At 54.8% G+C, this 27,959-nt stretch overlaps 11 protein-coding genes across 11 annotated transcripts; 1 reads left to right on the top strand and 10 right to left on the bottom strand.

Moving 5' to 3' along the window:
- Positions 1 to 230: 230 nt before the first annotated feature.
- On the top strand, positions 231 to 539 carry PG994_014556 (uncharacterized protein; the record flags this gene model as incomplete). Its single annotated transcript, XM_066865965.1, has 2 exons — positions 231 to 316; positions 419 to 539. The coding sequence occupies 2 exons, from the start codon at positions 231 to 233 to the stop codon at positions 537 to 539; spliced, it is 207 nt and encodes a 68-aa protein (XP_066709094.1).
- A 536-nt stretch (positions 540 to 1,075) lies between these two features.
- Positions 1,076 to 2,185, bottom strand: PG994_014555 (glycosylhydrolase family 61-5; the record flags this gene model as incomplete). The annotated part of the gene is made up of 3 exons (XM_066865964.1): positions 1,076 to 1,123; positions 1,180 to 1,869; positions 1,943 to 2,185. The coding sequence occupies 3 exons, from the start codon at positions 2,183 to 2,185 to the stop codon at positions 1,076 to 1,078; spliced, it is 981 nt and encodes a 326-aa protein (XP_066709093.1).
- A 1,733-nt stretch (positions 2,186 to 3,918) lies between these two features.
- On the bottom strand, positions 3,919 to 5,272 carry PG994_014554 (uncharacterized protein; the record flags this gene model as incomplete). Its single annotated transcript, XM_066865963.1, has 2 exons — positions 3,919 to 4,842; positions 4,895 to 5,272. The coding sequence occupies 2 exons, from the start codon at positions 5,270 to 5,272 to the stop codon at positions 3,919 to 3,921; spliced, it is 1,302 nt and encodes a 433-aa protein (XP_066709092.1).
- A 679-nt stretch (positions 5,273 to 5,951) lies between these two features.
- Positions 5,952 to 7,964, bottom strand: PG994_014553 (uncharacterized protein; the record flags this gene model as incomplete). Its single annotated transcript, XM_066865962.1, has 1 exon — positions 5,952 to 7,964. One exon carries the CDS (start codon positions 7,962 to 7,964, stop codon positions 5,952 to 5,954), a length of 2,013 nt encoding a protein of 670 aa, XP_066709091.1.
- A 2,373-nt stretch (positions 7,965 to 10,337) lies between these two features.
- On the bottom strand, positions 10,338 to 11,836 carry PG994_014552 (uncharacterized protein; the record flags this gene model as incomplete). Its single annotated transcript, XM_066865961.1, has 2 exons — positions 10,338 to 11,746; positions 11,815 to 11,836. 2 exons carry the CDS (start codon positions 11,834 to 11,836, stop codon positions 10,338 to 10,340), a joined length of 1,431 nt encoding a protein of 476 aa, XP_066709090.1.
- Positions 11,837 to 15,090: 3,254 nt separating this feature from the next.
- Positions 15,091 to 15,971, bottom strand: PG994_014551 (pyroglutamyl peptidase type I; the record flags this gene model as incomplete). Its single annotated transcript, XM_066865960.1, has 4 exons — positions 15,091 to 15,345; positions 15,433 to 15,771; positions 15,836 to 15,871; positions 15,927 to 15,971. The coding sequence occupies 4 exons, from the start codon at positions 15,969 to 15,971 to the stop codon at positions 15,091 to 15,093; spliced, it is 675 nt and encodes a 224-aa protein (XP_066709089.1).
- Positions 15,972 to 17,817: 1,846 nt separating this feature from the next.
- PG994_014550 (uncharacterized protein) lies at positions 17,818 to 19,287 on the bottom strand (the record flags this gene model as incomplete). The annotated part of the gene is made up of 1 exon (XM_066865959.1): positions 17,818 to 19,287. The coding sequence occupies one exon, from the start codon at positions 19,285 to 19,287 to the stop codon at positions 17,818 to 17,820; it is 1,470 nt and encodes a 489-aa protein (XP_066709088.1).
- A 2,197-nt stretch (positions 19,288 to 21,484) lies between these two features.
- Positions 21,485 to 22,253, bottom strand: PG994_014549 (uncharacterized protein; the record flags this gene model as incomplete). Its single annotated transcript, XM_066865958.1, has 2 exons — positions 21,485 to 22,140; positions 22,220 to 22,253. 2 exons carry the CDS (start codon positions 22,251 to 22,253, stop codon positions 21,485 to 21,487), a joined length of 690 nt encoding a protein of 229 aa, XP_066709087.1.
- A 187-nt stretch (positions 22,254 to 22,440) lies between these two features.
- On the bottom strand, positions 22,441 to 22,626 carry PG994_014548 (uncharacterized protein; the record flags this gene model as incomplete). Its single annotated transcript, XM_066865957.1, has 1 exon — positions 22,441 to 22,626. One exon carries the CDS (start codon positions 22,624 to 22,626, stop codon positions 22,441 to 22,443), a length of 186 nt encoding a protein of 61 aa, XP_066709086.1.
- A 1,618-nt stretch (positions 22,627 to 24,244) lies between these two features.
- PG994_014547 (uncharacterized protein) lies at positions 24,245 to 25,606 on the bottom strand (the record flags this gene model as incomplete). The annotated part of the gene is made up of 6 exons (XM_066865956.1): positions 24,245 to 24,493; positions 24,582 to 24,790; positions 24,862 to 25,000; positions 25,085 to 25,184; positions 25,259 to 25,386; positions 25,472 to 25,606. The coding sequence occupies 6 exons, from the start codon at positions 25,604 to 25,606 to the stop codon at positions 24,245 to 24,247; spliced, it is 960 nt and encodes a 319-aa protein (XP_066709085.1).
- Positions 25,607 to 25,881: 275 nt separating this feature from the next.
- PG994_014546 (uncharacterized protein) lies at positions 25,882 to 27,847 on the bottom strand (the record flags this gene model as incomplete). The annotated part of the gene is made up of 2 exons (XM_066865955.1): positions 25,882 to 25,885; positions 26,781 to 27,847. 2 exons carry the CDS (start codon positions 27,845 to 27,847, stop codon positions 25,882 to 25,884), a joined length of 1,071 nt encoding a protein of 356 aa, XP_066709084.1.
- Positions 27,848 to 27,959: the final 112 nt, after the last annotated feature.

Raw genomic sequence — 27,959 nt, 5'->3', positions numbered from 1 at the left:
CACACGAACACGGCATGGCGCTGATTGCAAGTGTTTGACCAATTGTCAGACTGGTTGGTCTACTACTACATCTTGTCGTCTTCTTCTTTCACTCCCGTTTCTTGTCCTGCTTCCCTCCCCCTTTTGGGTGTGTTTGCTCGAGGCGATCGTAGGCGACTCCAGTATTTTGACTTCGTGTCTGCCACCCTGCGCATCCACGCTTCCATTACAGATCGACCAGCCAGACGGGAATGATTATCCCTCGCTCGGCAAGATGTCTGAGGGTTCTCCTCTTGCTGATCCTTGTCGGCCTGATTGTGACGACTATGCTACTCATGTGAGTTCACTTTACTTCTGCGCTCGCTGGGTTTACCTCTGCAGCAAGCGCCCAGTAATGTTCTCTCCTCCTCTCTCGTTCTAACCTACGTCTTCGTATCAGACTTCACCGCCCAGCCACCACCTACGACCTCCTCCTCTACGAGATCGCCGCCGAGGCTGAACAGGCGCGCCGACAACAGGAGAACCAGAACCTCGCCCAGCGAGCCGACATGAAACAGTAACCCCGCGGTGCTATTTACAAGTGATGGCCAACTCGACTTTATTTCTCCGTCGCATATGCCTGCAAGCGCCCTTTAGCGGCCAACAGCGAGCAAAGCTACAATTTGCGAGTTTTCGATAGCGACTGTGAGCCGAAGCGTGGAAGACTTTCTCACCTTAGGTTGGCATTAGCTCCTGCGCCCTCCGACTTGGCCAGCCACGAGTCACGCCAAATACGAGGGCCGTCTCGTCCGGCGCATTCTAAGGCACACTGCTCGACGACTTAAACGCTAACACATGTGCTTCCGAATATGATCGCAGTTTCGAACAACACAATACACAGTACAAGGGGCCGATGTGCGCTTACGGCCTTTCAAAACCGAAGCAACTGGGAATGCGCCAACTTCTACTCGGACCGATATCGAATATGTGCAATTAAAGCTACCTATGCAGAAGGACACAAACAAGGCTGATGGTGGTGCATGACCAGAAACACCACCAATGGCGAAGGATGTATGCGCCGAATATGCAACTACTACTTGAGCCTTGTCTACTTGGCTTATGAACACTGGCTGTAGTAGTCGTTCAGAGCCTTGCAGGTTCCAGACTATCGACAGAGTCAGCTTGGGTTCTTTCGGATGGCTTGAGCCGGGGAATACTTACTGCGCACTTCGTGCAGCCGCTGTAGCCGTTGCCGCCGCACTGCCCGTATGCCTGAACACTGCATCCGCTGCCGCCGCCGTTGCCACCGCCTGAGCCTGGTGTTGCTGTCTGCGAGGGTTGGGGAGAGGACGTCAAAGTTTCGGCCGGGCCACTGCCTGGCTTGCAGGTGGATTCGCAGCCAGCGCAGGCACCTCCAGCTTTGCGAGTTGAGCCGCCGGAGTACACAGCCGGACCAGGCGCCGTGTAGCCGGTCATGGCTGCATGGATGTTCACGAGGATACCCGGGTCACTAGCCTTGTAGGCACCGGGGAAGCTAACGGTGGCAGGTGTGGCAGAACCGCCTCCGCTGACCGTCAGCTGGAAGCAGGTCATGTAGAACTGGGCTTGGCCGGAAGAGCTGGCCGTGTGGAGGGCGAGAGCTTCGGCGCGCAGCAGGTAGTCGCCGTCCGCGATGTCCTTCGGGATCGGTACGTCCATGCGCCCGCAGCAGGTGTTGATGTCCTTGGTGCCCCAGTTGTCATCGTCGCCCGATCCGCCGCTGCCCTTGGACCACGTGTCGGCGAAGATCTTGAACCAGCCCGAGGACCCATCCGCTGACGACGCGTCGCTCACTTTGCTCATGTACACCTGGACCGGTCCGTAATGGGCCCCACCTATGGCTTCCGCGTTGCAGTTCCGATCGCCAGGTTGCTGCCATTGAGGGAGAAGTGTCAGCATAGGATTCGGCTCCGTTTGATGGGTTTCCCGGAGAAGTGCAACTTACTTGGTGGATCTCCACTGTGACGGTATCGCCGGCCTTCACGGGGCACTTCTTTGCCACGGGGCCACTATTGGCATTACAAACGATGTTGGTAGATGATACATCGGTCACGGGGCTGTTGGACAGCGGGAGACGGGCGCACTGGCCGCCGTAGTCAACGCCGTTGACCCAGAGGTCCTGGAAGGTGGCGTGGGAAGCAACTTCGTGAGCAGCCAAGGCCGCCACGAGAGCGAAGGTGGAACGCATGGTGGATCGAAGTCGAGAGTGTCTTGGCTGATGACTTGCTTGGTCTCGATGCTCGTCAAATGCAGCCACAGGAGCGTATCTCCCTAGAGGGTGAAGGAAGAGGAGTACTGGTAAATATACCCCGACATGTTCGACTACCGAGTTATTTATATCACGCGATTAACTGTTGCAATCTTCTCATCCCGCTACCATCCCATGTGACCTGTCATCCGCCATGACAGCTTGCACAAGGACACCCATGTTCAGGACCGGCTTAGACTCGAGGCTGGTCGCACTGAGCTGATTGCAATAGGTAACTGCGGCCCTCGTCGTCCGTTGATAAAGGGGGTCCGCCCCTGCGACCCAGGCTTCGTGGCCCGACAACCCAGGCGCTTGCGCCAAGCATCTCGGCTTTCGGTTCGTGGGGCTCAGTACTGGTTCCCACTCAGCTCAATTCAGAAAAGCAAACATGAAATATTAGGCCGAAGAAGCCACGAGAGGATGAAGGATCCTCTGGTGAGCTGGGTAGAACCTCACTCACCAATCAGCCTAATTGGTGGGAATGCGGGACTTTCCATGCTCTCTGCTGACCTGGGAGGGTGAGCCAGCTGGTCGTGCGACCAACGCCGAGTGTGGGGATCTGACACGACACGGCTAATATACAACGGTCAGGCTGTCTCCATTAGGAAATCGCTTTAAGGGGCATGGCATGGCCACAAAGACGCGTGCTAGTGCGCAAACCAATCAATCGGGTCGAAAGATGGTATATTGTATCGGTCTTCGGTACCAGCTCCATTCTGGTTACTACCCTCTTCTTCCCGTCAACCAGTCTAGATAGGAACACTGTTGCGGCTGTCGCTTTTCGAGTGCTCTGTAGCTAGAGGTGTAGTAAGAAAGGCTCTGCGCATACTCAAGCATGCTGCCAGTCCCGGTCATCCCATCACCATCGTCGCCTTCCCACATGTCTTCCTAATAAGTAGGATTATTTCTTCAACCACGGGGCCTCCCGTGTCTACGATCTCACTCGGCATGAGGATAAGATTCACAATACGCACAAGGATAGGCCTCTGTGCAGCCTTTGCATTGATAGAGGAGAAGACTTTTGGCCGCGCCGACGACGCCCTTCCGAGACACGGTAGTGTCTGCCACTCGGACTTCAGACTCGCTATCAAGCGCCAGAGATAGGAGACTCGTGCTCCCAAGCCCGTGGGAAAGGGGGGTAGGCATTTCGATAGAAACGCAAGTGAATTAGTTGAGGAATCCTTTGGGAAGTGACTGGTGAGAAGCTACCAATAGCAAGGCAGGCATCTACAACAACGGTTGGAGAAAATATCAAAACAGTAAACTAAGTTATGCCGATTGGCGCCCGTACCTACATGTCGTATATATAAAAAGATGGTACGCTGTAAACAGTAGGAAAACGATCGGCAAGATCATCGAAGTTCCCGGCGGAACCCTTCGACTACTCTAAAGTCCTTCGGACTGGCCATATCTGCATATATTTTGCACCTACGCACAGGCTTCCTATCTTCATACTTAGCTGGATCTCACCTCGTGCAGTAACCCCTTGCCGAGAACGAATTCCTTATAGTCTAGTATGGTCTGGTAAGCTAGCACATCAGCAAAGCAATCGCCCCATATATACCTACAGTTATCAAGAACGACGGCGGCCGCGATATCGATATAAATTTAATCCGAACCTCAATCATTACGTAGGCCTGTGGAAGACCCAAAGGAGTCGAGGATGACTTGAACTAGATCCATAGCACCAGTGCGTATAGCCCAGGCGAGCGGCGTCGTATCGGGAACAGCACTACTGCCGGCGCCATTTTGTTGGCCCTTCTTGTAGCAGTATTTTCTTCTTGACCAATGCTGCTCTCGGCGAGCTTCTGCATCCGGGAGCCCCAACCGCCGCGGGGTCGTAGTGGTGTTGTGCCACTCCGTATCGCGAGGTGGCCTCGGCGGCGGATCCGGTACTCCACGACGCCACGGCGTGCAGAGGCGACCAGCTGCTCGAGACTTCCGTACTGGGCCGCGAGATGCAGCGCCGTCTCTCCGGCCTCGTTGGCCGCGTCGGGCAATGCGCCGTGGTCCAGGAGGAGTTGCGTAGCGGTCAGCCGGTCCTGTGGCGCATATTGGAACCCATGGTGGCTGGTCGATGGACTCTTGCGGAGAAGTTCATGGAGAGCCGTCGCGCCGTCCGAGCCTTGTATACGGGCATTGGCCCCTTTCTCCAGGAGGGTGCTCATGCTGGCTGTATAGTCGAGCTGCGATGCTGCGAAGAGAAGCAACCGCCCATCTGTGGTATATAGACCAGGACCATCTGGGTTGGCACCGGCGTCGACGAGGTGGCCGATCACACGGCGCTGGCGGCGTCTGGCATCGGCCTCCACCTCGGCTACGGTGACACACCCCAACTGTTTTCTTCTCAGACGGTCGAGCGGGTCCTCGGGGAGGATCTTCCGTTTGCGAATCGCCCACTCCAAGTCCACCTGCAGGTCGTTCTGTTCGTACGTGGGCTCAGCCAGCAGCACGTCCACGCACCCGTCCCACCGCGCCGCCGCGGCTCCGTGCAGGGCGCCTTTCCGCTCCGCCGCCGTCCAGCCGCCCCAGACGTCGAGCAAGAAGGCGACGAGCTCGGCCCGGCCGTTCCGTGCCGCGATCTCGAGACAGCCGATCTGGTGTCGCGAGGAGTGGAAGCGTTCTTCGGGGCCGAGCAGCTTCCAGAACCGCCGGGGCCATCCCCAGCTGGCCCGCCTGAGATGCGGCCAGGAGTGGTGTGAAATGGGGATCGCACGGCTCTGTCAGGCGGGGACTGACGCCGGCGTCGAGCAGCATTTGGACCGCTACCTCATCGCCTCGGTAGATGGCTTCGAAAAGAGCGGTGTGGATGGCGTTTTCTTCGTCGATCTGGGGACTCCAGACTTGGAGGATCTGCGCCAAGTAATCTCTGTCGCCCTGACGGGCTCCCTTTTCCAAGTAAGGGTGTACCAGAGGATGGAAGCCGGCCGGATAGTGTTCGCAGTCGTAGAGAGGGATCGACTGCGGTTGTTCATGCCCTGCGGTTTGCGGGTCTCCGAGCACGAGGCTAGTCCCTGGCTGGTCCATGGCGTTAAAGTGCTCGGCTGGAGGAAAAGAAGAAAAGACGGGTCAAAACGAGGTTGGGGAGGGGCGTTTACACCAGCATATATATATATCCAGGTACACATGCCCTCCAGGCAGCAAGCCTTATCTTATTAGAGTGTATCAATAGGGGTAGCTTGGCATCTGTATGCGCCTAGGCTTCTCTGCTGGCCTTCCCATCACCACTCAGCCCATCTTTCTAGCAAAGAGTTATTACTTCAATCGCGGGGGCCTGCTTAATGTGAGTCAGCATTACTTCTTCGTGCATGTTATCCATAGAAATCTCGAGCATTGGGCTGCAATTTCACTGATACTGCATGAGGTCCTCTTCCTTCTAATGGCTTGTCAACTTGGATGTATTCCCATTGGGTACCGTTCATATAACATCCCCCTCCCCGATGGTCACATCTTGCTGGGCATTTTGAGTACAGCTTTCACAATTCACATGTTTCATTATCCTCTCCCTGTACGTAGTAGCAATATCTATTATTCATTATGGGCGATTTATAGCGCTACTACTTCCTCTTCGGCATCACCATGACCACATCGCTCTCCCTAGTCTCTTCCTCGTAGTTCCGCTTCGTCCCCTTCACCCGTAAGCCTACCCCGAACCCCTTCTTGGCCTGCGCGCTTCCAGTCGCAAACCGGGCAACATCCCCTTGCTCTACCGATAACGGCTCTCCGGTCGCCTTTCCGTCCACGACCCACTGCGCCTCGAGCCGCACCCCGGGTCCCATCGCCCGAAGCTCCCCGTGATCTTGGGCCCGCACTTGGCCGAGCTGCCACCGCCGACCTCCACGACGGGATCAGCCTGGCGCGCGAGCGCGGCCCCGCGCCCGCCGATGCGCACGATGTCTTCGAACCGGTTCCCCCGGTTCTCGGGGGATGTCGCCTCGGCGGACAGCGGCGTCGCGCCCTCGGGCCCGTGGTCCCGTATCCAGTCGGCGACGAACTCGAGATAGTCCCAGATCTCGCGGCGCTGGTAGTTGCCGCCGTGCGTCGCGCCGGGGGTGATGGTAACATTGGCCCAGCCGGGGCCCCCGAGCCCGGGGGCGTTGACGCGGCGCTCGAAGGCGGCGACGCCTTCGTTCAGGTAGTAGTCGTCATGGGTGCCGACGTAGACAAAGATGCGGCCGCGGAGGGCCTCGCCAAGGTTCTTTCTTGAGCCAGAGTCGGAGCCCCAGTTGTCTGCGATATACTCGGCCATGTCCATGCCCAGCGCCTTCCAATACGTGACTGCCTCCGGGTAGACCTCGCCCGTGATCTTGTCCCACGGCTCGAGCGGGTACCCGTTCAGCCCCTGCGCGCCGAAGACGGCGTTCCAGGCATCCCACTGCAGCGACGAGCGCGACGCCGTGCCGAACACGAGCTCCCAGTGGTTCTCCTGCTCGACCGTCGCCAGCACATTTTCGGTGTCGTTGTCGGGACTGCCGAATTCGCGGATGGATCCGATAGGAGACCCGTCGACGTTCCGGTAATACGCGTTGGCGCTGCTGTAGAGCGAAATGTCCTGGTGCTTCTGGAAGCTGAGCGAGTCCGGGTACGACGAGAAGCACGCGCCGAACAGGTCCGGCCGGAAGATGGTGCTCGCGGCCGAGACCCAGCCGCCCGTCGAGCCGCCCTCCTGGATGCGGGCGTACGGCGCCGTGACGGTGTGGAACGTGGCGTCGAGGTGCGGGATCAGCTCGTCGTTGAGGGCGTCGCCGTAGGGGCCCAGGTTGGCCGTGTTGACGCCGTACGAGTCGTCGTAGAAGGGGGCCTCGTGCCGGAACCGGACCAGGATGAGCTTCGGCGCCGGGCGTGTGGCAGTTTTGTTATCGCCAGGTATGATCCCGGCGTCCCAGGCCTTAGAGAATGTGGCGGTGGGGTAGTTGAAGGCGCCCCGGCCGCCGGGCCAGTGCCCCTGCGAGTACAGCACCGGATACCGCGTTTTGTTGTCTGCCGCGTCGTAGCCGGCAGGGAGTAGGACGGTGGCGCCCACATACATGTCGCGGCCCCAGAACTCGCTCAGCTTGGCGCTGCGGATCTTGACGTACTTAAGCAGCTCCGTGTCGGCGTAGTTGCCCTGCTCGCACTCGCCGACCTCGCGGCCCGTAAAGGCCTCGACGGGCGTGACGCTGTCGAATGCCAGGCTGATAGTCTGTGTACTGCTGTTTTTGCCGGCGCCGCTCCCACCCACAACCTCGACGTCGACGGCGGGCGTCACGAGGCTTCCCGTGCCGTTGACCTGGGGCGCGCCGTCGCCACAGGGGAACTTGAGATGCACGACCGACCCGTCGCCGCGCTCGGCCCGGTCGTACGGGTTGAGGAAGGCCTGGACGCGGTACTGCCCGGCCGGCAGCGCGTCCATGCTCACGAGCGGGAAGCCGTAGACGCCGTTCGTTCCAGTGGCATTGACATCTCCGCTTCCGCCGGAGAACATGATGGTATCCCCGGCGGCGAAGCCGAAGACGTTCTTGCCGAACATGTGGTTTGGGGTCGACGTGACGTCGATATCGTTCAGGGGGTCGGTGCCGTTGGGCGCGAACATCAGCACGACGCGGCCGTCGATCTTGCCGTTTAGGAGGGCATCTGCGTTCTGGTTCTGGACGGAGATCTGCACGCGCAGGCCGTTGGTGGCTGTTGCCAGGCTTGCCAGAAGGACAGAGGCCCAGTTAAGACGCCAGAGGAAACCCATTCTGCCTCGTCTGTTCAGTTGAAGGGCAAGCCAAGCAATATGCGGGTTGCGGAGGGGAAACTTCCAGAGAAACGGCACGGCGTAGGTTAGTTATATGTATGATGCAATATGACATTATACAGCAAACATACAACCCCTACCGTTGACTCGGTAGCCGGTTGAGGCTTATCATGCATGTATGTTGGGGAGAGTTTCGGTGATGCCAAGCCCAGTTGGCGGGGGTAATCCGTGGAGTGCGAGCGTGTAACCCGAAAGATAGCGGAGATTGCGGTGTGTCTTGCAAGGATCTGTATGGTGCCGCCAAGACGTCATTAGGACCACAACGCTTCCGACCTGCCGCTTCGGTGTAGCGGCTTTTGTAATCTCCTCAAGGATCACAATCCGGTCTTTTATCGGACGATAAGACATGATTCAGTGCCTGACTAGCCAATACAGTTTGTGCTTAGAGATCCTTTATAACTTGCCCATCTTGCTCAACATCAGTTCAATACCAAATCGGGGCCTCTTTCGATGCAGCTGATTGCCGTTTCGGCAGAACAAGTGAATTGTACACTACAGAGCATTCCTCTCTCTCGCCGGCCACCGCTAACCATATAACATCACGGCCCCGGACCACGGGCTCACCATCCCGGTAACGACAGCGGTGGCCATAACTAATAAAAGGGAGAGAAAACAGATGTACAGCATGGACGGAATGTTCTTATGGGATACAGAATGTCTTCAACCTGCCATGGATGACCATATTGCCTGGGGATATCGAGCAGTATCTGTGACACATATACGTTAGCAATGAGGACACATCCTAACTAGTCCCTAAGACACCCAGGTTTCTCTAATTACTCCCTCTCTGCTAAAAAGCTACGTACTAACGCCTCTTCGACCATCCAATATACGTCTGAATTGGAATCAACGTTAAACGAACCTTTTAATGGTTGGTTCCGATTTCTAATGTTATTCCATGCGTTGATTCCATACTAAGTAGACGTTTACGGCGTCGGCGGGCGTTTATCCCAGTGTATGGTTAATCCATGGTCGTTGGACTGAGCGTTGATTCGAGACAGCCTTTTCTCCTACGGTACTTTCTGTTCGGACCCGACCGGGCTGGAAGCCAGCCGGGGTTCGACTCCCCTACGACCAGGCAGCCCCACGAGTTCGCGCCGCGCCCTTCGGGGATCCCTTTGGGGACGCTAGACGGTGTTCTTTGCCGGGGCTTGCCGATTACCCATGCTGTTTCGGATTTACGAGGTCATTTTCGCCGAGGGTGCATCGGAAACAATCATGCGGGTGGCCTGGTCACTAATGCGCGAGAACGATAGCCGCATTCTGGAGTTTGGGGCGGCGTTCGGTGCCGCTGGAGACTATGGGAAGTCATCACGGGCTCACAGTCGTACAGCAATAGCCGAGGCGCGGGAAAGCCAGCCGGGAAATACCTACCCTTATTCGAAGACAGTCATGCGTGGAGAGCGCCCGACAAGCCAGTAGTTTACGAGTACACAACGAGGATCGATGAGGTTATATCAGAGCCGGAGTACAATTCATCGGACGATGACTACGAAGATGAAAGCGTCAATATCCATATGGTATGAATGGAATATCTTTCATCTTCCGGATCCGTGTCCGGAATGTGGAAACCATCATGTTTCAGGTGACGAGAACGAAAGCCCGCGGTGATGCGACCCAGCTCCGTGGCTGCCGTACGGACCAAAGCCTTACGCGCTGTCGTTGCTAGTCATGTCTACATGGATGAGAAGAGGACGGTGCTCAGCATACTCTGCGTACCGTCTTGCTCTCCTCGCCCGCAGCCCGGACACTTTCCCGGCTGATATCGGCGGAGACAGCCTCCTTGGCACCCGCTTCGGCAAAAGCTGGAGATCAGCTTGAGTAAAGCACCGTAAAACTGATGTGGATACTCGATCGCTTACTCCGGTCACCAGGACGATGCCGCCGTCGAGAGTCAAGTTGGAGGCCATTTTGATAATGACGTAGAAAGGGTTGGCGCGAGTCCTTGGGGCTCAACATCATGTCACTCCTGACGAGGATGAGAATCAGCAGGTCGAACAGTTCCACGTCTTCCGCATCACAGGCTGCCCTGAAACATTTGACTGGATCGGACGACCTAAAGTTTTGGGACCTCGCTGTATCCATACTCGATGGGGGGACTTGCTTACGTCACCTCGGATGAGATCTTAGGCTTTGGCTTGGCCTGCATCATGGCACCTCGTCTGTCACATGCCTCGTATGCCTTGTTCTTTTCATCGATTTACACGCATTAAGTCACGTTGGGAATCTTTATCTGAGGTTATATTATTATGGACCAACGAGTTTCCCGTTTCCCCGTCTAGCGTGGGTCTCGATAATCAACAGCCATAATTATCACGGGGCTTGGCCTAAGCCTACCCCCAGTCGAGCACCGTGCTTGACAAGGATATCCGTAGCCGCAGTATTTCCCGCCTCGGCAGCAATATCAAGCAGTGTGTAGCTTACTGGTCTCTGCTTTTGCGAGTCCGGTACTGGGTTGCGAAATAGGTGTTCGTTCGGGTTTCCTCCAAAGCGTAGAAGCAGCTCCAACGCCTCGGTGCTCTCACAGCGCGTTGCCATGGCCATGGTAGAAGTGCCCCGGACAGCAGATAACGTCGGACCAGCCCCATGCTGGAGTAATGGCAATACTGTGTTCTGCAGCATGGCAGAGCTGAGAGTTGTGGTATAGAGCAGCATGGCCTGGAATAGTGGGGTCTGCCCTGCGGCATTGCAGACGTTCGGATTTGCCGCCATCTGAAGTATGCCCTCCAATACCGCCTCTCGGCAACTAATAGCATAGTGCAAAACTGCATTGCCATAGTAATCCCGAACGTCCAAATCGGCGCGGTTCTTTAGCCCTTTCAGCGATGCCGATAGAATCGCCAATGTCACATCCGTCTCTACCTCAGGCTTCTCCCGATTTGAACAGAGGTGTCGACAAGCAAGCAATGCGCCGGATACCCGTTTACCGTGGTTTAGTACAAGCGGTCCTGCGCTTGCTTGGCGAAGCAACTCCATAAGTTCAGAGCTACCCTTGAGAGCAGAGAGAAGGGAAGCTTTCGTGATTCCCAGTGATGCAAAAGCCGCTTGATAGCTGCCGATGCCAGGGGTAGCGATGATGGTAGGATCGAAGCCCTCCTTTAGCAAGTGCGTCACCAACAACGGCTGATGAGACACGACAGCCTTGTTCATAAAACGGTACCGACCATTCGTATTCATTGCACTGAACTGCTGTGGATCGTTCACTTTCGTCCATTTGAGAACGTTTATGAATATGGACGTTTGCCGATGCTTTAGCGCTAAATCAAGAGCATTGATAATTCGGATATTTGACGCAACAGGGGAGAATCCTCGGTCTAGCAGCCGTGAAACTAGGTCGACTCGCCCAGCATGGACGATACGCGCCATTAAGGAGTCTAGGCGCTGATCTACTGGGGTTACGACATCGAACTGCTCCAGCATGAGCAGGCTGGCGTCCGCAAACCCCTTCCTCGTCGCCATTTCGACCAGGGCGGATGGCAGAGGGCCTCGAAGTAATAGAGAGACGCTTGGAAGCTCCAGGAAGTCGCACAAGAAGTCGGAAGATCTCGAGGCGCCGCAATGTATTTCCGGAAGTAAATCGATGAGCATTTCCAATGGCGTCTTGTGCAGGACGTGGTGCGGCACATTCGGGTCCGCACCGACTTCGAGGAGTAGCTGCAACGGGGCCGCTTGGACGATGGACGAGAGCGAGGCCTTGTGGATGGATCGGAACTCATGAATTACTATTGCCAGAATGTCGTTCAGCCATGCAGGTTTGGCATTCAGTTGTCACTGGTCGCGCCATACAAACCGTTTGAGGGCAATGAAGTCATGTCGTCTTAGTGACCTCTGCTCCTGCCACAGAAAATATAGAATGAGAGCATTGTAGTTTTGTTTGGACCCCCAATCCAATAAACCGAGCTTGGCTTTTGGATCCCACGGCAGTTGGACATGTTCAAGTTCCCCTTTCACAATGCTTGCCCACAGTCCCCAGATGGTTGACATATCAGGATCCAACGAAGATGTATGTTTCAGCCAGTTTTTGCTTGCTCCATAACCTGGCAGCTCCAACTTGGAACCAGACTATTGTCACATGCCTTCACACATATGCACTCTACCGATATCGAGGTCAGCAATCTGCTTTCCTCTCAAACGCGACCGTATATGCCGGGTGACATGGGTCCATAGCTGTGAGCTCGACGACGAACTATCGAGCAGCCTTCGAGTAGTCTCAAGACCGGATATTTTCTCTGGTTTGCGAGATACTCTCTGGTCGAAGATATCGTAGTGAAGAAGAGTAACGCACACTGCACTAAGGTGTGATTCGGCCTCGTGCAGCCCAAAATGCAAGGTCATAGTTTCCTCCCGTGAAGAGGCTGAAACGAGATGTACCATTGCACTATGATGGATAAAGTGAACAGTCTGGTATTCTTCATCGACCGCAAAAAGGTTGCCACCGCAGCAGTATACCACTGCTTTGGCGTCGCTTTGCAGGTTAGACCCGTCACACGTGGTTTTGCCTGGTACAACCATCAAGGCAGCTTGACACTCGCCAAGAGTCAGGGGTGGATCGGCAGCTATTACCAACTTGAATGGATTGTTACCGTATCGTTTATTCGTGATGCGCGAGAGCGCATGGTCAAAAGCCTCCGGTAAGCTCGTAGGCAGATGACAGAGTATTTCTCGTATATCCCCGACGCTTGTGGTAGCGCCCGCTCTCTCGGGAAGCAATGTTTCCAACTGGAGTGATACCCAAAGATACCTTGAGATCTAAATTAGCTAAGATAATGTCGTGCTGCCTTTTGGGATCGTCACCTACATGCCTTGAGCACCGGCAACAAGCTGTGTCTTCATGAAGTTTTTGAGATCCTGGTCCAATTTCTTGCCGGCAGTCCTCTTTTCTATCTCTGTGGTGATGAAATGTTCAATCTCTCCTGATCGTGATGCATTGTCCAGAGAGAGATATAGCCGCTCGGATGAGTCAGTCTTGCCGAGGAAACGCTTCCGGCAGTTTGACTCAGGCCTACATGAGCAGCATATCAGAACTGTCCGTTGTTTCATCAGCTCTTTAAGGAAATAGAAGACATCGTCAACCTCTTCTGGCTCACATTCTTCCAGCGCATCGATGACGGTAAAGATCTGATCTTCTACTCGAGATGCCTTGAGTATCAAGTCCTCAATGCCTGCTACACTCATGAGACCAGCATCTTCATTCGAAGCTACCCGATCCCACAGCGGATGTTCAGGTGGTAGTCTTCTAACAAAGTGATATGCGAAGCAGCTGATTATATCTCTTGCTCTTCGAGACGCTTTGGAGCTGCAAAAGATGTACGCACAGGATTGCGTAAGAGAGACGAGGTCGGCGACAACGTTAGCCAAAGCTACCGTCTTACCTCTCCCAAGTATTCCTTCTATCCACAGCAAGGAGGACTTCTTTTCGCGTTTCCACTGCTTGTATGTCGAGTGATTCAATAGCCATGGACAGGTGCCTTTGCGACGCTGACGGCGCCATTGCGTCTCAAAATCGTTTTGATCGGGAAGCAGCGAACGCAACACACCCTGCTTCAAAAGAAACCGTTGCTGTTCTTCGGACGTAGAGGAGACGGATTGGATCAGAGCCTTGGTTTGCTTTACGGCACTCTGGTCTGCACGAAGAAGGTGTTCGGTGGTCAGCATGTTGCAGCGCTGTTCAATCAACTTGCCGCATTGATCCAACTCAGAGATCATGGGACCGAATTCGGGTTCGAGAGCATTCGCCAGACTCGCAGTGAATTTTTTAAAAGTCGACTGCTTCATGAATTCCACTGCCTTCCTGCAAAGCCGAACAACCGTTATCACGTAGCTCGACGTATATGCCTGAAGGTCTTGGGAAAGAGGAAATAACGATGCGAAGTCTTTGTGCAAAGTCCATGAATTCCCCAGAGTCATGAGTTTGGCTGACAGCTTGTCGAAGTAGGTCAGGAAGCCGATCGTGGACTAGATTGCAGTGAGTGACAAAACGGAGCAGGTGGCGACGCAGCGGTTCTGCGATGGCATAATTACCTCAAGACACACTCGGATGGCGCACCATACATTTGATGCGATGAGACTTTGAGCGCCACCGATACAGACATCGCCGATGCTGGCAAAGATCTGGATGCGATGCAGAAATGAGTATACCCTCGTCGAAGAAGGCCGCCAAGTCTGGTGGGGGATTTCGCCCCTTTTCGATTGAGTTCTTCTGTGACCTGTATGACTTCTGCTGGATTGAGACGTCCCGGGGAGCTCCCACGCAAAGCCACAAATCGCTGACGGTACTTGTCATCGAGAGCTTGTGAGAACTCGGAAAGTGCGATACCCAGCTTGACCTCGGGCTTCAATGCGCCTGCAGCTATGAGTGCTCTAGCCATGGATTAGATAGCGAATGATTTACTGTGCGATAGAAAGTGTTCAAATTAGCCAAGGTAGGAAATGCGAGCTGCTCGTGGAGCCTTTTAGGCATCGTTGGAAAATCAGCTGCGGGGATGACTACGGTCAGCAGATATTGCCTCAGCTTTCTCTGTAGGCCATTTAGCCCTGGAGAATGCCTTGGAGAGTGTCATGTTGGTGTTGTCAGCCAATGAGACAGGAACAGCACGGCCTGCATAGTTTTTGGAGGAGGCTGTGGCAAGGAGAAGTCGCCCAGCTCAGCTATCGGCGATGGCGCACCTGTCGTATCGTCACAACCCCCGTTTCCCATCACCACCCAAACTGCATCATCAATCGAGCAGTATAATAAGTGAACTACCTTCATATAGCGAATTTGCGATGGTTTACTTGTTAAGTATAGACACCAACGAAGTCTTTCTGGTGTTTTCGGAAAGCTTACCTCGCAACATTGTATCTCTTTGCGGCCTTCGTCTGTGCTGCTTTGGTTGAGCGATGAGGCAGACATCGACAGCATGGGTGGTATCTGCACTGCGTCCCCGGCTGTGCTATGTGTGTGTGCACACAATGTAGGATTGCATATCATTGCCAGTTGTCTAGGGAGCCTGATTGGCTGCCAGCCCAGGCGCACACAAGGAGAATCTCGTACCCGGCCATGTTCATCATGATACCCCTCATGACCCTAGCCAAGTAGGGACAGCCCAGAATATGTGCCGCTCAGAATGGGATCGTTAACCAGAGCGGTAATGTAACTGACGGTGACATCCCGAGTTAGTCGAATTGCTTCCGGGCTGTGAGCCTGAGGCAAGTGCAGGAACAGGACCCGGCCCTTCTTCGCGCGGAAGGCTTCGGTCAACAGCGGCTCCGCTAGTGAAGAATAAAGACGAAACGCGCAGAAGTAGAGACCTGCATCGCTGGAGACGCAGCAAGTCACTTCCTGGTGGGCGGGCAATTGTTAGAAAGAAACACGTGGGCACGTTTCGCGCACCCAGAAGACATGCATCGGGGTAAGTAAATCACTTACAGGATGCTTCTGCTGCACCTTGCACCACGCTGTCTCGACATCGAACGACGTGCTGAGGGTCTCGGGCAGTCCCAGGTTTTGCAGCTGGTCCGAATCGCCACGTTTCCCGTCATCTCCCGCCAATTCGCAGCCGTCCCGTCTTGCGACGGTCTCGAAACGAAACTGGGTTGGGTCGCCACCGCGAGCAATCATGCCTAAATGAAGAATGAAGTCAATCTCGACTTGATGCTCGTCCTCCTCGGACTGTGCTTCAGGCAGGAAGAGAGAGCGTGCACCGCCCCATATCTCCCGGGACACGCGGCGTACGTCTTCGTAGGTGTCCCTGGTGTCGCGGGCGTACTTCGAGTATCCTCACATCGGGTTGGTTCCCTCTGGTGATTCTGTCCGGCAGAGCGTTGCGTACCAGCTGGGATGTGTTGAAGCTGTACTGCCTGAACGGCTGAGAAAGTTAGTGAGTTACTTCGTCTTCGCTGTTCCTGGCCTGTCGCACTTACAGGGTTTCCCGTCACTGCCACATTGAGCGTCCTGTGGGGAGGCATCGTACACGTTGCCGGTGTGAAAGGGGCATGTGACGCTTAGCTTGAGTGGAAGAGGAACGTTGTGGTGGGATGGAATCCAAGTGAAAGACGAGATCTGGCTTTCTTAGTCCGGTTCGAAAGGGGTTTCCTTTTGAATATAGCTCAGGGAAAATTAAAGATATACTGTAAAGATCGAACATGTCAAGAGGAAAGGTTTCTTGAAAAGTGGAATATAGCTTCTTGTTGGACGAGTTGCACATTCCTCTGCTCCACACGATGCCAACAAAGTAAGAGGCAACATTCCTGCTCCAAGCGAGCCGGGCCCTGGTCAGGGCTCCCCTAAGAGAGCTGTTATATCTCTTCTTGTTTGTATCTTGAGATGGACAGCATTATCTTCTCTTTTGTTGTCGGGCGTCTGGGAGTTGACAGCAACAAGGCGCTGCACACCCTAGATGATCAGGGTATCATGGATGTTTGCTTGAGGGCTCACTGCTGTTTTGGAACATGGTGCAGAGAACTAACAGGGAGTCAGCAGATCTCATAGCCAGAACAATGTAATGGAAGATAGGCTTCTGGCCGACTGTATGGTGAAGCGATGCTGACCATCAGGGCTTGGTCATGGCTTTCGCAGTGAGGGGTAGGCAGACGTGGTCCGTGAGAGCACAAACTCCAAAATTGGCTTCCTCCCATTTCGCATCGGCGGCAAATTCGCTCTGGCCACCCGAAGAGAGCATACCGCTCCCTGCTCTCTCCCGTTCGAATCACAGCTAGAAATACCAAGTAGGTAGCATTTTTCCGCCTTTGCTGAGATGCCAGAACTGCTGTCATCTGGCTAGGCTACGCTGGCAGGGAGATGGGCGGCGAGGCTCGGGCGGTGCCGAAGCACGGACATCGTGTGCTCCCACCTCCTCACTCTCTTCTTCACCGCTTCGCTGTCGTGATCACCGAGCGCACAAGCGGGTTCTCCATGCGACCTGGGCGGATCCCTCCCCCTCGAAAACTTCCGAGCCGGTGGATTTCGTGCCCCAGGATCAAGCTGGAGCAGACAGATGCGCCCTCCACTCGCTATGTTATGCGCAACACACGAGCAGTAGCTGGTGGGTGATCGGATCGATCCTGCTGTCGCGGGGGAGCGCGGGGTACAGAGAGATCGCATGTCGGTGTACGCTGAAGCCACATGGTTGAAGCTCCACGAGAATGACTTTCGGGTCCTCTGTGGGACGGCGCATGGAGAAACCTCGTACAGGGAAGCCGAATCGTGAGGACACTCCAAAGAATATCAACAACGGATGCGACAAGCGCTCGTCGGATTTAGAAGACGTCGCCAGCAGTCATCGAAAATGCGGGGTTCACACGGATGTATTAGTAATGCGAAATGAGGAATGGATGAGTAAGTAGGGTATCAAGTAAGTTATCATATATCATAGAAAGGAAATTTATTTGGATATCATTTGTGTGTGTGCGATATATGCATGCGCGTATGGGGGAGTATCATCTTCAAAAAAGGGGGAAACAAAATCTCAAAACCACCGGGATCCGCCTCGTCGTAGACCGTGAACTCCAAGATTCGTTGTTGTTGTTGTTGTTATATGTAATTCAAATCCATACCGCCCGAAACCTCCCATCAACCATCACCCGTGTCTACCGTACCCTACATGCAGTCTTTATCCAATACCACCACATGCCTTGTAATACCAATCGTTTTGCGCCGTCATTAAATTGCGTTAGTTCGCCAGTAAGCTAGCGAGTTGTTTCTCTCAAGGAGATTGCACCCAGAATTGCTCTCGAGAGGGGCTATCATACTCTCGAGAGGAGCTATCGTGCCGAGAGGGGCTATCGTCGGGGACGTGGTCGTCGTCCTCGGCAGTCAGAAGGTCGAGGTGGTCCGGCTGTGGAACAGCCGCTGCCTCGAGGCGAAGGTCGTGTCGGTGAACCCCGCCGCTTCCAGACGCTTGCGCTTCGACATGGAGGAGGAGGATGTCGGCGTGGGAGTCGACCTCTTCATGTAGAACGAATCGGAGGAGCGGCTACCTCGCGATGACTGCGAGCGGTCGCTCGGGGACGGCGTCGGCGGCATGAAGTGCCCGTGGGCCGGGGTGAAGGCGAAGAAGTGGTCGGAGTGGTGGTCGGGGGTTTCCGCCGTCGGCTCCCGTTGCTCCTCGGTGTGGGTGTAGAGTGGACCCGCTGGCTCAATCTCCTGGGAGTCCATTCGTGACCAGGTCAGCGTGGGGCTTCGTTGGGCATCTTCGAGAAGCTTCATACGTTCCCCTTCCAGTTCCTCCAGCTTGGCCTCGATCTCGCTGAACTTGGACTCCATGATGTCGGAGAACTCCTTCAGCCTGTCGTTGTCGGGCAGTGTCTTGACCTGTCGCGAGACGCTCTCGATGGCCTTCTCGCCGCGGTTGATGTCGTGAGACAGCAGCGTCGTCTGGGCGTCGATGGACCCCATGTTGTCCTCGACGGCCTCGAGGCGCTGGCTCATGGCCTTGGTTCTGCTGTCGATGACGCGGAGGCTGTCGTCGAAAGCATCCGCTCTCTGGCCCGAAGTTCGGGTCTTGCCCTCGACGGCGTTCAAGGTCTCTTCGACGGTGTTGAGGCGCTGGCCCAAGGCCCTCTGGACAATGGTGGCAGCCTCGACATCGAGCTGCTTGCCGTCCATGATGCGTACGCCCTCCTCGAGAGCCTCCATGCGCAGGCTAACTTCGCGGTAGATGCCATCGAAGGATTCCTTGTTGAGCTTGGTGCGGAGGCCGTCTTCGAAGACCTCGACGCTCTGCTTCAGGCGGCGGCGCACATCATCATCGATCTCCTCGAGGCGCTTACCCAGAGACTTCTGCGCGTGGCCCTCGATAGCGTTGACTTTTTCGTCGAGGTCCTGCTGGAAACGCTTCTGGATCGCTTCGATTTGCTCAGCGAGGGCCTTTTTGTTGTGGGCCTCAATCTCGTCCAAGCGTCGATTCATATCGCTTTGGAGCGAACTTGCATCAAATTCGATGGCCGGTCTTGAGACTACATCCTCAACCGGGCCAGTCAAGAGCTTTTGCGGTTCTGATTCTGGCTTGGCAGAGCGTCCAAAAACCTTGCAGGCGATGACGAAGGTCCAATAGGAAGCCAGAAGCAGAGCGCCAAGTGTCGCGGCCAGGATCCACGGGTTCATGGGGGCGCCGCCAGTGAGAAAGGCAAGAGGCTGATGCATCAGGGTTGATACCTCAGGCTCTTGCGGTGCCGACGCGGCCACACCCGGACTCGAACCTTGTTGGCTGGCCTTGTAAGACTGTGTCTTGGGAGTCGAGGAGGAGGGCCATAGCAGGCTACTCCAATCGATAACAGCCGGCATGATCGGTCAGATTTTGATGATCGCACCACACTCCTCGGGCACCCAAGGAGATATGATACAACAGGGTAGATTACAAAGAAAAATGACAGCAGCTCTCTCCCATGTTACAACAGAAAGAGAACTTGGAAGATTTGGATTTGGATCAAGAACCAAAAAAGAGGGAAAAGGAGAAGGGGAAGTGGGCGGATGGATTACTTTTATTCTGGCATCGAACGGAATGGCGGTCGGGTCGGTTGCCAGGTTGCCAGGTAAGGTACGAGAGATCAGACGCGCGCAATGCACAAACCCGATTGAGCAGCAGATTGGGGACTTGGGGAAAAAAAGAAGCGGTCTCGTAAGCTCGCTCAGTCGCGGGAACGAACGTTGGTGCTGCCGTGTCCCAAATGAGCTGCCCCAATTGAGCCCAGTGAGAGTCCAGTAAGAACCCCCAAAACCCCCCAGTAAATCCTGCCGACAGGCGACATGTGATTGGTCGCATGGCCGTGTCATTAAAGCTGCCTGCAAGGTGCAGCAGGTACTGTTTTGGTGTGACCTGTATGACGGGGGTACTTTTCCAATAGCCCCGCCTCGTGCAGAGGCCAGCTCAAGCACGTGCCCCTCCTCCCTCATCCCTTTTGCCCCCACTGTACACCTGGCATGCTTGTCTAGCTCCCCTAGCATTTGCCTAGCATTGCCTAGCATTGAAAATAGCCTGCCGAATTGAGCATCCCAGGTGGAAACGGTCGGTCGTAGCGTCACCTTGGATCTGGAAAACTCAAAGCGATTCGCGATCTAGAGTTGTCAACGTGTCGGTGAGCCACTCTCCCGCAGATGCATGCTTTGTGCTATTGGCGCAAAACTCTGATGCTGCAACAACAAGAAGGTACGAATCGTTGATCTTTCCGTGATCCGCAATGAGTGGTTTTTTCCCTTGTTTACTTCCTGCTATGTAACTCTGTAGAGCAGGATCTGTCTCGCCTCCTGCACGTGTGCGTTGTGTGTGTTGTGCAGCCCAACGACTGACCGACATTGGTACGATCGCCTGGTAGGCTGCGTCTCTGAGGAAAGACGGAGGAGGATATCCACGCCACACGACATAGGTCACGATACACAGCCTGTAATCTCACGGCTTCTCCAGACCCGGAAATGAAATGGGGGGCGGATCAAATGGCAAAATCACTCCAGAATTTATTTGCCCGGCAGCCTGTGTGGGCTCTGATCTCAGAAGCATCAAGCATCGCGTCATAACTCTATATCGTTCTGGATCAGTCAGCCCAGCCCGTATTCGAGATATCTCAGCTCATCCTAATAGGGACAACTTCTTGAGTCAAAGTCGACGCTAGATTTCTTCCCAAGCTGCTCAACTCGGGATGCACCTGGGTGGCTGGGCTTAGTTTCTCGGTTCCTGCAGGGGATAGATCTACGGATTATTGCACTTGACTCTGGGATACCCCGGACCCGAGCCTTCTGACAGTTTCTCTCTCCTCCTCAGCTCCTTGTTAGCTTTTAGTGTTGGGTCGGATGATTTTCGAGCCAATGTGGACAGAAAAGCCCGCTTTTGTGTCGCGCGCGCTAGAGCCATAATAACTAACCGCCCTGTCGGTTCTCAGTTGCGCTTCGCATGATATCACATCGAATCGCAACGCACCATGACTCAACCTTGCCAAGTGATAACGAATAGGTGGCTGGACGAGTGACGAGCACGCAATGCATGCCCAGCTTGCCCAAGCGATGCCATGCATGCATGCATGCATTTTCTGCCACACGGCCGTATTTCCCGTACTGTTGTTGCACGGCATAACTCAGGAACTACTTAGATGTTACACTGTGGCACGCGACTCGGATCAACACCACGACAGATCGAAGGGCACACGGTGGGGTCTTGCTCCACGAGAATCGAGATATATAGCACTGTCCAATCCCGAAGCCAGAAACCATCTAAGAAGAAAGCAGGTAATCGATGAGTAATAACATTAAGTCGTACGTCTATGAGAGACTGTTGATGAGGTGGCTGTTCCTATGCTCGTTTTTTCCCCTGGGCAAAAAACCAGTTCTGCCGCATGCCCCGCCCGCATTACAAACCAAGAAACGCCTGCAGGAAAACCCAACCTCCCTCCGTATATGTCCACCACGAAGCCTGATTAAGTAGGTACATTGAAAGAAGAAAGGTATCATAAAATGCTCCGTAAAAAGTAGCCGACTGACCGTGCCCACACGATTATGCCGACCCCGTGAAACCGCACCCTTGCTTGCCGTCCACGTTGGACACAGCCTCGGCCGAGCAGACGCCCTTGGGCTTGGCGCAGCAGCCCGAGGCACAGTCGGCGTCGCTCGTGCACTGGCCCGTGATGAACTGCGACCCGTCGGCCTTGCCCACGTTCTGCGAGCCCGGCTTGGAGGTGTCGACGGCGGCCGCCTTCTTCCCCGACGCAGCAGCCGAGCTAGCGCTGGCGGGGGCGGAAGAGGCCTTGCTACCGGCAGCGGCACTAGCACTGGCCTTGCTACCGGCAGCGGCACTGGCACTGGCTTTGCTGCCAGCGGCGGCACTGGCGGAGGCCTTATTCTTCGACGCAGCACCAGCAGCCGCCGAGCTAGCGCTGGCCGCGGCAGAGGACGTAGGCGTCTTGCTGCTGCTGGCACCTCCGGCCGCCGCGCTGGTGAAGCCGCAGCCAGCCCCCTCGTTGGCGACGGCCTCGGCGGCGCACTGGCCCTTGCCCTTCGCGCAGCACTTTGAGGCGCAGTCGGCGTCGCTGGTGCACTGGCCGGTAATAAACTGGGAGCCGTCGCCCTTGCCCACGTTCTGGCTGCCGGCGGCCTGGCGGGCGGCGAGGCCGCTTAGGGGGTGGTTCGGGATGGCGAAGGCGGTGATGGCAACTGTTTTCTTCGTGGTTAGCATATGGGCAGCTTCTCTAGCTAGAGGAGTAGGGGAAGATGGGATGGGATCAACACGTACAAGCCAGAGTTGCTGCGACGGAGATGCGGACCATGATGGATGATTTACGGTGTTTGCTGGAGACTGATGTAAGGGATTGCTGATTTGAGCCGGGTATGACAGGCGAAGTATGCAAGGGATGAAGAAGCTGTTGATCTAATGTTTCTGGCAATACAGCAAACAGTTTCGAGACTGGTGCAAATCATCTGGCATTTAAATACACACTCGAGACTCATCGCTTGTCATCGCATCCCATGGCCAAGAAACTCTTGGATCTCCAAGTATGTTTCCAAACCCGGATCGCCGCTTGGGGTGGAACCGATCGTCTCCGGGAGGCTGAGCAGGTCGGATTCTGGCTGGGTACCCGTCAGGCCAACGTTTGACATGCGCGCCCTGATAGCTTCGAAGACACCACCATCGTGGAGCATGCTTGCACGTCAAAAGGGCTATACCACAGGATTTGATATGATTTCATTGGGAGAAGACTTGGAGAACGAAAGGAACGCATCCCGGGCAGACTCTGGGTTCGAGTTGCAGAGAGCCTTCTTGGCCAGTTTGGATAGATACACGCAAATGCGTCAGCGTCCTGGAGGATTGCCAGCTCAACTAGACGATCACGCATACAGTTAAGCTTAATGCTGCCGGCTGATCTCAGCATCCAGCCTAATCCTGCCCGTCGAGCTTCACCAGGATCAGCCATTCGAAGCCATTCGAAGCCATCCTAGAGAGCCCGGGATGAGGCGTGCAGGCGGCGTTTCTAGTCGAGATGATGGCGCTGCGGACAACGATACTCGACGACCTAGCTTCACTCACATCCTCACCCTCCAAACATTGATCCAAACCAAACGGAACATCTGGGCAATAAACTTCCGGTTACAGCCGTCACTGCCACGGCCAAATCGGCGTGCGTAATCGCTATGGATAAGGGCTGGGCTGACGCCTTACGTGGGCCACAGAAAGGACGGATGGTGTTCGGATGAGAGAATAAGGGATGAAGCTCCGATCGTAGTGATGTTGCATTGTTTTGGAGTGTTGGAGCGTTGGAACGCTGCAACGGAGACTGATGGTGGCGGGCAATTGAGAAACGCTGACGCGTGCATCCAGATAGCAGTGATTCAACTCATCTTATCGCCGAATTCGCAGCTAATGCCTACTATCAATAGAAGCATTACCGTATCTGATGAATGATCAAGACGGCCAAACGAGCCAAGTGCAGAAGAAAAAGAAGTGGAAGAAACCGTTCTCGTCGGAAGCTGTCACAGGACCTGTCGGAGATTCCCTGGGGAGAAGCGGGTGCATTATGAAACGGGGCGCCGATCTTTTAGGGCTGCCCAGCACTAAAAGCCGGCTGACCGCCCAGAAGACCGCCCCCTATCGCCAAGCAAATGAGGCTCAAGCGTTGACGACGTCGGGTGCCAACAACGTCAATTAGGGGAGCCCTCCCATTGCAACGTTTTGCTAATGTCACCACCACCAAACTCGATGCTTCTTGGCTCATTCTCCGGCTGCTTACTAGGTACGTAGGCTTCAATTGCTTCTTTTTTTCCGCTCGCTTCTCTGGCTGACGTTTAGGGCGGTTTATCCGACTTCAGCTAACCTACCTAGATACTTGTGGCTTTCCTTGGGCCTTTCACGCCTAGGCACGACGAATTCCGCGTCACCGACCGTCACGAAATGGAATCGTTGCATCGCTTAAGCACACTGGCAAGAGGACTCATCTTGCTGCTACGAGACGAAAACATGATCCGCGCAGAACAACGCTCCTGCTCGAAATGGTTGCTTGACGCAGAACATCCACGAAACTTTTCTGCGACTGTGCCATTCACCCATCCCCCAAGCGTCCAAAACTCAATTGCTCTTCCCGCCCAACTGCGCTTCTAGGCATTGAGAAGCGACGCCGACTTCCTGAAACCCATCGCCACTCTTTTTCTTCTTCCATGAACCGACCCTTTTAGCCAATTGCAGTAGCTTCAATTGCTGCCCCTCGAACCTCGCATTTATCCATTCTGCCGCCCGCCCCGGGTTTTCCCTTCCTCGTCTTCTTCATCATACCATCGGCGATCCCTGTGGGTTGGCATTCGTGGAGGTGCTGGCATCGCTGCTGTGCTCCGGTGTCTTGCTACTGCCGACGCTGTCCGTGCCTCGAGACCATGACATGAGTGACGGAAACCGACCCTGGGGTCCGAGCAGGATCCGACCGCATGACCAGATGACCGGCACATTCGACGTGACCACGGCGACGAACGTCTCGCGACACGCCCATTCGCCGGACTGCGAGGCGCCGTCCTTGGAATCCTGCCCGTTTTCAGTTCAAGTTAGCTTGCTTTGGCTCTTTTATACAATAACAACAATATCTCATATGATGATGACTGCTAATAATTACCGCCATGATGAAATAGCATCGGAGCAGGGCCGCGACCATGACGAAGATGGCGCCGGAGAACACCACGGAGAGACCGATCTTCTTCGGCTTCGGCAGGTCGGTGCGCCAAAGCATCGGCAATGGGATCGACAACAGATACGTGTCTGTCAGTATGTCGAGGATGAAGCACGTTAAAATGAACACTTTCGACACGGCGGCTTGACAGAAGTCTTGAGAGAACCGAGTGTGTTAGCAAATGACCTCCTATCATTATCGATCCGCACGCCTAAGTTGGACTCACTTCCTGGGTCCGGATAGAACTGCCAGTACTTGTAGAAGGGGAAGCAGCCGGCCAAGAGGGTCATGTGCACCGTAAACCAACTGACGAAGATGAACCCGAAGGCGACTCGGATGCGATACTTGTAGCCAGCCAAATCATGCTGACAAGATTATACATGGGTTGATTAGCAGCCATGACAACAGACAGATATGATGTTTGAGGATGAAGAAGCAAGCAATCTCACCGTGAGTCGGTAGTAAAATGAGCAGACGGCTGTCTTCAACGTCCAGAGCATGGCCGTGTAGCTGTTTTGGCCGGCGATCTGCGTCTTGGATCCCGCGATGCTGCGAAAACTCTGGGTCAGCTTCTCTGTCGAGATGTGTGTGAGCCATAGAAAAGGACGATAATGGTAACTCACATGAGCCGTGTCATATAAGAGTCAGTGGCATATGTTGCTCTCTCCTCATCTTTCAAGCCGTTATTGGCAAAGCCCAGCCACCAGGCGCCGACACTGTACGCCAGCATGGTCTCGGCAATGAAGAGTAACTGTTGATACAGAGTTCATTAGTACATGGGACGGAACTTCCACCTTCCTATAAGAGTAGTTCAGGTAGTCTTTTGCGCTACTCACTGCGGCTATCAGCATCAAGAAGTCGTCGGCGGCCAACCTGCGGAAGCCCATGGTGGCGATGCGCATGCCTGTTCGGGCGGCGATGACGGAGAGGCCGAGCCCGAGCAGAATCCAGCTCTCATTGAAGGAAGGCATTGTCAATGAGGTCCCTGGCTGTTGTAGTATGAATGATCAATGGCGGTTGTCACGGTGGTGTGAGATGTACAAAGACCTTGGGACGAATATACGCTCTCTGCGACCGTTATAACGTTGGTGTGCGTGCACAAGAACCTTTGGACGAAAATATGATGAGTTCGCTGTCATTTGATAGTTGGTATGTGGTGTCGTCATCGGTATGTGAGAGTGTGCATCTGCCCTCGTCTGATGAAGCTGAAGTTGGCAAGTCAGGTTAATTCAAGGTGAGGCATTCGTCAACTGTGAGACGTCAGCTTCCGTACACATGAGCCAGTAAAAAGTAAAGTGCCATCGTGGTCACGATTACTTCACGTCGTAAGTTCCTGAATAGAGGGAGTTGTCGTTGCCTAAGGTGTTACAGCGGTTCCTATAGCGAGCTCAGCATGCATAGCTCGAGTACCTTCACTTGATGAAGACAGCCCTATTGTCCCCTTGATGGACAGTGAGTAACCCCGTTTTCCCACCACGGCCTCTTCTGCAGCATACAACCTGTTCATGTCAACCCACAAAGCGGAACATCCAAAAGTCTTGAGATGGTAGTCATGTGCCTCGCCTGTACACACCTATAGTCACATCTCAAGGCTGCACCTTAGAGCTCTTTTCATCCCCTCTTTAATCCCTCTTTAATCCCTCTTTAATCAACAAAATTGCCCATAATCCATGCATCCTACTTCAATAGAAAGTACCATAACACCAATCCATCCACGACCTTACTCAAGCAGCATCATGCAGCTTTAGGTCACTATAAGATATGGCTTCTCAAAGCAGCAATTGTTTAGTCGAAGACCGACAAACCTAAACCAGAAAACTCATGTCTCATGTAAGAGGGTATGTTCATTATTATTATACTACATGAGAACGATTAGTAGTAGTAATTTGTGAAGCAGCGCTGGGGAGTCTCATCAGATTAACCAAAAAAAAAAAGACCAAAGAAAAGGAGCGTGTAATCATGAACCCATGTGAACGGCCGAAGTGTAGTTTCATCATCACAACAGCCCTATTACACCAGCCAATAGGCCGGCCACCACCCCAACCATCATCCTCAAGCCGTCCCTTCCCGGTAGTGGAGCCCCTTCCGAAGAACTGGCACCGCCGCCGCCACCACCCCCTTTTTCCCCCGCTACCAGAACCAGACCCACCACTGCCGCCCGACTTCCCCGTAGCCGTCGTATCGGCCTTCTGCACATCCTCCAGCACACTCGACTCGGCCCCGTGCCACGCGCGCACGTACTCCGCGACGTCCGTCTGCAGCGGCTTCGGCACGTCGCTCTGGTACCACCCGTTGGTCGTGACGGCGGCCCAGCCCCACGCGGACTTGGCAATGGACTCGGAGACCTGCGGGGAATCGCCGTCGCCCGCGCTCGAGATGGCCGCCACGATGGTCGCGTAGTCGGGGCGGCCCGCGAACGAGCGGTCCACGGCGTACAGCGCTGACGCCAGCTGGGTGTAGAAGGACCCCGTCGCCCAGGTCGGCTGCGCCGCCGTGGGCGGGAAGACGTGGTGCAGGTAGGCCGAGGCGTCGGTCGAGGAGGGGAGGGCGAAGACCGTCGTGGTGGAGGGTGGGGGGCCGTGGTCGTGGCTCGTATGTTGGCCGTCCCAGGAGGAAGATGGCCAGGATGATGAGGGTTGTTGTGATGGGCTCTCCCAGGAGGACGAGGGCGCGGAGGATGAAGGAGAGGGGGTCCACCAGGTATCGGTGGAGCTGCTGCTGGTAGAAGAACTTGTCGTCTCCGTCGTCGCGTTGTAGTACTGTGTGACAAATGTGCTCGTGGAAGTGGTAGTGGGCAAGTAGCTGTCTACTATCACCGTCGTCGTGGGGCTGACGCTGGGAGGGGTGTAGTAGATGGTGGAACTGCTCGTCGAAGGCTCCGCGGCGCCGGGGTCTACGATGTAGCTGGTGACAGTCGTGTAGACGATGCTCGTCGCTACGGCCGGGGCTTGTGACGTCGTCGAGGTAGTCGACGGTGGTGGAGGTGTCGGCGGGGGAGGCTGCGCTGATGTGCTTGAAGTGACTGCTGCTTGATCTGATGGGGCTACATAGCTCGAGGTGCCATCATAAGTGTATGAAGATGCTGCCCCCGAGCTGGGTTGGTATACCAAGGCGGAGGAGGATGATGACTCTTGAGCTGTGGTTTCCTCCAGCAGTAGTACGGTCAACCCTAGGTATGGCAGGAGCCGCATGGATCGTGTTGTTGTCTTCATCCTCTTAATTGGGTCCCTAGCTCAGAAGAATTTCGCGATGGCCTTCTTCCTGTCTAAAAAAATGGCTGATCCGAAATGGTTTAGAAGTGTATACGTGCTGATCACAAGTTGT

Source organism: Apiospora phragmitis, assembly GCF_038363925.1.
Source record: "Apiospora phragmitis strain CBS 135458 chromosome Unknown utg000013l:1.0-2965645.0:1.0-2969333.0, whole genome shotgun sequence".
NCBI classification, from domain to species: domain Eukaryota; kingdom Fungi; phylum Ascomycota; class Sordariomycetes; order Amphisphaeriales; family Apiosporaceae; genus Apiospora; species Apiospora phragmitis.
The sequence above is the reverse complement of the archived record's forward strand: the minus strand, read 5'-3'. Positions and strand labels throughout refer to the sequence as shown.